Below are 7,369 nucleotides of genomic sequence, written 5' to 3'. Positions count from 1 at the left end.
ACGTTTCACATTTATTGCATAATTATGTTTGAACAAAAACTACAGTCTCTCGTACCGGACAACTAACATAAAATAATCAATTCATTCACAAAAGGTACTGACGGCTGCCTTTATGGTTAAAGGTCAGAAACTAAGACAGACAGAGAAAAGACGATGATTGTTTCAGTTAAAGTGGACTCTTGATTGTTTTATATCTGGAATGGATCAAACTCAAAACACCAGAGACTTTGGTTTCTCCCACGGGAACTCCTCCCTGCCGAAGTGACCATAGCAGGCGGTGGCCTGGTAGATCGGCCGCTTCAAACCCAGCTCCCTGTGAGAGAAAAACTGTCAATATTACAGTCGTTCATTAACAGAAAATGTCAATAACTGCAGCTTTTGAACGCAGCACATACTTCACGATGACCCCAGGCCGCAGGTCGAAGTTCTTCTGCACTATCTGCAGCAGCTCATCTTCATCGCGGTTCGACGTGCCGTAGTGAAACACTGAGATGGAGAGTGGGTGACTCACGCCGATCGCATACGAGATCTGAAGGGCAGATCACAGGGAGACATCATTGACCAGGAAATGAACGCTTTTAACTTAATCTCTCGTGCAGTTTTCATGATTATTAATCATCGCACATTTATCACAAAAAACAGCCTCTTTAGTCAGAATGGCGTTAACAGAGGGCATTCTTAGGGCCCTTTTAAAGTCAGAATTTGAACTGACAAGTTTTTCTCATTTTGACTCATTTCTCTGAAAGCTGCTGTGAAGAACTTTCCTTTTGTGTTGATCTTGGCGACCCCTGTGTGTCATGGCATCCACATCTACCTAGCCTGCAGTCTCCTCCCCCCCTTTCTCTGGGTGTGTGTGTAATTGCAGGTGTGGAGACAGGTGTGCAGGAGCCAGGCTGTCATCCAGTCCTTACTCCTCCAAATCGCCAGATCATAGGCTCTGTTCATACAGTTAGGGGTAGACGGTAGCTTGGTCTGTAGGGACTTGCATTGGGAACTGGAGGGTGGCTGGTAGCTTAAGTTCCTTTCCTGGGCACTGTTGAGGTGCCCTTGAGCAAGGTGCCGAATCCCCCAACTGCTCGAGCGCATGTCGTTGTGCATCTTTCCATTAATGCATGTCCACAGAGTCCTGTTTGTGCATGTGTGTATTTCAGGCCTATGTGTGTAGCATGTTTGTATTAACAGTGGAAAAAACTGAGTTTCTCCTCAGGATTGAGTATGTCTTCTTCTTCTTTTCCATCTTTGTCACCTTCAAGACCTTTGAGATACACCTGTTCTGTCAGTATATACTGATACCTCACTCATCTTTCCTGTTCCTGCAGCCTGGTTCCTGCATCCGTCTCCAGACCGCCTGCTTCCCATCGCCCCCTGCAGCTCAGACTCAACTTTACCTAAAATAAAGAGACCTCCTGCTCTACTCTCTGCCTCCAGTCTCTGCTTCTGCATTTGGGTTCTCTAGTCAGTCGTGGACAAAGAGGTACATCTCTTTGTTGATCCTGTCCTGTACAAGTGTAAGTAGTGTTACCTGATAAAATATCTGATCCTGCTGTCTTTTAACAGTCAAACAATTGGCATTGAAAATGTACCTTCTTTTGTAGGAAGGGGTGTTTGATTATTTACATTTCCTTAAACAAAACGCTTTAAATCTCCAGGTTTTCTCACCTGAACGAGGGCTCTCCTGCACAGTCCGGCTTTGACCAAAGACTTGGCGACCCAGCGCGCGGCGTACGCTCCGGACCGATCCACCTTGGAGTAGTCTTTCCCTGAGAAAGCCCCTCCTCCGTGCCCACCCCATCCTCCGTAAGTGTCCACTATGATTTTACGCCCTGTGAGTCCTGCATCACTCTGGTGATACAAACACATCAGTCAGCTCCTGCTTGCCTGAACACATTAGTCATATTTGTCGCCTTTGGTTTACTCACCTGTGGACCCCCGACCAGGAATTTCCCACTGGGCAGGAGATGGTAGATCGTCTTGTCGTCCAGGTACTTGGCAGGAATGACGACCTTCACCACCTTCTCCATCAGATTCCGTCTGATGTCCTCCAGCGTGATGTCTGGGCTGTGTTGTACTGAGATGACCACAGTGTGAACACGCAGAGGCTCCATGGCCCCCATGTTGTCTTTGTATTCCACTGTCACCTGCAGAAAAGAGGGAGAAGAGCTACATGTGAACTCCATAAAGTAAAGATAAAAAGGTGTTTAAGGTGGTAATTTTATGCCTCAATTAGACGGGAAATGAGGGAAGAGATTTGGGAGTGTCTTTTTTTTCGTGTGGTGACTGACTTGTGATTTGGAGTCTGGAAGTATCCACGGACACTCTCCGGTTCTCGACAGCTGCTTCATCCTTAAGTTGAGTTTGTGAGCCAGAAGGATGGTTAAGGGCATACAGTCCTCCGTCTCGTCTGTGGCGTAGCCAAACATCAAACCCTGAAGAGAATTTAAATTACAATCTTTAAACTGAAAAGGGTGCTTTTAGATGGAGAGAAAAGTATCAACAAGTTTTTTAAGATAGTCATAAATGTTTGTATACAGCTCTGGAAAAAATAGAAGAGACCGCTCCATCTCTCTCTCTTCCTTTCATGGTCAACCCAATCCAGCTGTGACCCCCATTGAAAACCTCCTGAATGTGATCAAGAGGACGATGGACGCTCACAAGCCATCGAACTGAGCTGAGCTGCTCCAAGAGCGGCCTAACGCCACCCAACAGCACTGAGACAGACTGGAGGAGAGCATGCAGAGATGCATGACAGCTGTAATCAAACTGAACTCTTCCTGAGTTAAAACATGAGTGTACTGATGTTTAAACATGAGCTTGTTTTCTTTGCTTTATTCCAGCTCTGAAAATATCTTTTGGTATTCTTAACCAGTCGTCATTTTCTGCAAATAAAAGACCTCAATGAGAATATTTTATTAGGCAGTAGGAGAAATGTTGTTTACAATAAAACAAAAGTTCCAGACTACGTAAAACGCATCATCTGGTGGAGGCCAGGGAGCCCGCGAAACTACACTTCCTCAATCTCGGACGCCCGCCTGCGATGTCTTGTTCAGAATCGTCAGGTTTGAAATGTAGACTGCAGACCTGAAGACTTTATAGACGATCCACCGGTATATTCTCGTCGTATTTCAGATTCTCTCCAGCGTCTCTCGCTGGGCCGTTCCTTTCAGAGGGAGGGGTGCAATGCACGCTGGGTGTTGTAGGAATGCAGAATGGGTGAAACCACGAGCTGTTTGTACAACTTTCTCCACAGCTATGGCGCCAAGTTCAAATATTATTGCTTCTATTGATTACAGAGAACACCAGCTTTGACTGACAGTGGCTTCTTCCAGCAGAGGACTGCTCCTTTAATGTTTTCCAGAGCTGTCTGCTCCTCATCAGTTGATTTGTTATCAAATAAACCTCTCCCTTTTCATCCTGTGCCGCTATCAGCTTATCACTTTCCTTTGTCTGACACTTTGATTTATGACCAAAACTTAAACTTCTTTATCTCATTCCCAAGTGCAACATTTAAAGCCCATACTGGCTCGTGATAGAGTTTCTGACACCAAACATTGTACTTTTGATTTTACATTTTACCTGATTCAGTTTTTAAGGGAGCATTCTGCATTATTACAAGTCTTACAAATAGTTTTTTTTACAACAGTTTTTGGACTGAGCTCAGCTGTACTTTTAGTTTAAATTAGCAAATGTTAGCCTGCTAATGTGCTGAACAAAGAAAGTGAACATGTTAAACATTATTCCATGTTAAACATCAGCATGTTTGCATCCTAAAATATGACAGCAATCACCGTATATGACTGGAAAGCAAATGGACTTTGGCTGTGTAATAAACTTTTATAAATCCACCAAGTCAAACTTAAAGTTTGAGGTTAAAGGTCAGACACTGAACCTGGTCCCCGGCTCCGATGTCCTCCTGATCCCGGCCCTCAAACACACAGTCTGCGATCTCCACACACTGCGGCTCCAGCGCTAACAGCACGTTGCACGTCTTATAGTCAAAACCTGCAGAACACAGTTTGATTTAAGTCACTTTATTCACTTGAAGTTATTAGAAAAGAATAATCATGAATCCTAACACACTGCACCTTTTGAAGAGCCGTCGTAACCGATGGACTTGATGGTGTTTCGGACCACTGACTGGAGATCCACGATGGCCTTAGAGGTCACTTCTCCAACCAGTAAAATCATGCCCGTCTTTGCCACACATTCTGTAACACGATGTCATGACATTAACTGATGTGTTTATTGAGAAAACACTGTGCATGATCAAAGTTGGTCATATTTTACTTAATTATTGATTAAAGTCACAAGAACAGAGCACAGGGGGAATTCTGTGGGTTTACTGTGAGGTAAGATTGTTTTCAGAGGTTACTGCATTCAATGAGAGCGGCCACATTAGTGACATAACGCTGCACCGAACTTTGATCTGAGGGGTTGTTTACTTATTTTGTTTTATTATTGTTGATGCATTCACCTCTTCACGCTTACTATGATCCTAGGTCAGATTTACAATTCAACACAGATTTTGTTTGCTTCTGCGAGTGTGAAGCCTCAACACAAGACATAAAAGCACATTTTATGTTTTAAGTTTTGGTTTCAAAAGATTTTCTGACATTAAATACTAAACACGTGAGGATCTGTCAAGGAAAAATGCAGAAAAACCTTCAGATAAGTTTTAGGCAGTGAGAAGAAAATACTGGCAGGATTATAACAGGAATAAAAATGAATTAACTTCACTAGAATATATCTTTATACTGAAAATGAAGAAATCACAATCGGAAGTGTGAGACACGATAAGATAATACACACTTTATCCTATCGTACTGCTGACAAAAGTATGATTTTTTTAAGCTCTGAGCATCAAAAACACCTCGTTCATGTGGAGCTTAAGTATCATCCTGTTGCATGCTGTGACACAAGCATCAAATCAAGTGCAAACTGTAACTACATTTACCCCCAAATATATCAGATATATGTAACAAAACACTAAAGAATATAAGGTGTATTTTTGGTGCTTTTTCTCCAGTGAGTTTAAGACAGAAAACTCACCACAGGCCACCTTAGAGTCCGGGTCCTGGCTCAGGTATGCATCGAGCACAGCATCACTGATTTGATCGCACATTTTATCTGTAATACAAAATGAACTCAGAGTCAGACAGAACAAGAACAGAGGCCTCTACACATAGATATACAATGTGTTTAATAACAACGCCTTGGTCCCTGCAGACCCCATGTGAAAATGCCTTAAAAGTGGCCTGTTGGATGCCCTTCGGTAGCCCTCTGCCCTCTATAGTGGCACAATGTGTGAGACAACACGATAAAAAGCCCTTCCAGTGGTGAATATGTGATGTAATGTACTCAGATGATCAAAAACATGATACAGATCCATCTAGAATGCTCTTCCAGTTAAGAAAACACATTGCATGGCCTTGTACAGTGGGAGAAATGTGCTGGATAGCCATCCAGGGTGCCCTTTCACAAGAGAAAACATAACAAGTGTCCTCTATACAGCCGTTACAGTGAAGAACATTTGCCTTCTGGGTTAAATGCCGTGAAAAGGTGCCCTCTACTCTTATTTTCTTCACTGAACAGGTACGCTAAAGAGCCCGCTAGGATGCCTTTCCACTGGAGAATACAAGACAATTGTCCTCTGCAGTGCCTTTACAATGGAGTCAATTTGAAAAGACGGCCTCTAGGACGCCTTTCCAGTGTCTAAAACATGATAAAGGGTCCTCTACTGCAGTTATACTTGAGAAAATCTAATGAGGTGCCTTCTAGGGTGCCCTCTGCAGTAGAGATAACGTGATGCAGTGCCAGGCAGCCCAACATGCCAGAAAAATTGTTGGCCTCTATATTGTAAAATTAAATATTTTCATATGTGCACACTGTTACAAAGCTGTAGTATTCCTATTTAAAATCTGAGTCACATAACTAAACCATTTTAATCTTAACCACGTGGTTCAAGTTCTTTCACCAGACATACATCATAACTTTCTGTATGCAGTTGCTGATTCATTTTTTATGTCCCATCGCATAAGACCAACTGACTTTTGGTCACATTTTCCTGATAATTGTTTGAATTAAGTAACATTTTATTGTATTTCTCGACTCAACACTTCTTCCACCACTCAAAAAGTCATATTTTAATATGTTTAAGCATGTCCATTCAGTGAACTCGGGGTACAACATGTATACAGTTAATACGGTACCAGAGTGTCCCTCTCCAACAGACTCCGACGTGAACAGGAAAGTCTTCCCGATGCGGGTTCCGCTGGTGTTCATCTTAAACTCGGTCGGTGCAGAAAAGTTCAATCAAACGAAATGCAAAATAAAATAGCTAAACGTGGTGGTGCAACGTCTTTATATGACTGAAAGTAGCTTCTGATATCTCCGACTCTGATTGTACGAAGCAAACATTAACTCAGAAGGCGGAGCTAAGACGTATTTCAGCGGTGGTAAATTCGATTTAGACACGCGGGTTGAACAAAAAATCTATGTAAAAACCAGGTACGCAACTTTTCATCAGCAGTCCTAAAGTAAACATGCTGATAAAAAAAATACTCCTCAAGGATTTCCCGTTTGGTGGGAGCTTTCTATTACGGCTGTCTGTTGTCTTAAGGAGGGCAGCAGCCAGGACAGCCTCAAGATGGCGCTGTTATGACGTAACACGTTCTTACTTACCCATACTTACCGTTATGTAAAAATAGCAACACCCTGTGTCATTCCATATTGGAATAAATTTGTGAATGGTGTGGCATGGAAGAAGGCTTGGCTTATACCAAATACATATTTGATTACTAACAGAGTTAGGGACATTTCTTTTAAACTCATTCATACATTTTATCCAGCGAAAAACTGTTGTGCATCTATTTTGGTATTGACCTACTGTTAAGTTGTCATGGCAAAAATGTTGTGACTTCATTCGGGATAGAATTGATAGACATTTTGTTTTGTATTGGAAGAATGTATTGTTTGGTCTCATTGTAAATGATACACACAAAACAACAAAAACAACAACAACAACAACAACTGTGTGTACATGATAAATCTTATTATTATAATGGCCAAATCTCACATCCGTAAATCTAAATTCATAGGTAAAAAACCATGCTTCATTGCCTTCAGTAATGAGTTCAAGCAATACATCCAGTCAATTAAAAACTGAAAAACCAAAAGCCATTAAAACTGTTCCAACTTGTAATACTTCAAAAATATTTACATAGAGTCTTTCAACAACAAACATCTATTTAAAATGTTTAAAAATGAAATGCAACAATACATAAAAACTATTCAGCACTCTTCAAACCCCAATGCATTCTTGAAATCTGTAAATATGAAATTTGTCTAAACTTCTGATGCATATTTATTTTGT

At 41.7% G+C, this 7,369-nt stretch overlaps 1 protein-coding gene across 1 annotated transcript; it reads right to left on the bottom strand.

Annotated features, from left to right (window-relative positions):
• Nucleotides 1-75: 75 nt before the first annotated feature.
• On the bottom strand, nt 76-6,575 carry mat2al (methionine adenosyltransferase II, alpha-like). Its single transcript, XM_069673485.1, has 9 exons — nt 6,207-6,575; nt 5,047-5,124; nt 4,083-4,205; nt 3,887-3,999; nt 2,283-2,426; nt 1,920-2,138; nt 1,660-1,842; nt 396-529; nt 76-313 (listed from the first exon to the last, which is right to left on the bottom strand). The coding sequence occupies exons 1-9, from the start codon at nt 6,277-6,279 to the stop codon at nt 211-213; spliced, it is 1,170 nt and encodes a 389-aa protein (XP_069529586.1). The 5' UTR covers nt 6,280-6,575; the 3' UTR covers nt 76-210.
• Between the last annotated feature and the right edge of the window lie 794 nt (nt 6,576-7,369).

Source organism: Semicossyphus pulcher, unplaced genomic scaffold (genome assembly GCF_022749685.1).
Source record: "Semicossyphus pulcher isolate SPU_LCO1_2020_fin unplaced genomic scaffold, fSemPul1.0.p SCAF_22, whole genome shotgun sequence".
NCBI lineage: Eukaryota > Metazoa > Chordata > Actinopteri > Labriformes > Labridae > Semicossyphus > Semicossyphus pulcher.
Note: the sequence above shows the minus strand (reverse complement) of the source record. Positions and strands in the feature narration are given on the sequence as shown.

Bases quoted from the DNA above. Each gene is read 5' to 3' on its own strand.
- mat2al (XM_069673485.1), bottom strand. From the start codon at position 6,279: ATGAACACCAGCGGAACCCGCATCGGGAAGACTTTCCTGTTCACGTCG. The intron at 4,000-4,082 runs GTGCAGTGTGTT...TGTGTTCTGCAG, and splicing joins TTACGACGGCTCTTCAAAAG to GTTTTGACTATAAGACGTGC. The intron at 2,427-3,886 runs GTTCAGTGTCTG...AATTCTCTTCAG, and splicing joins ACATCGGAGCCGGGGACCAG to GGTTTGATGTTTGGCTACGC.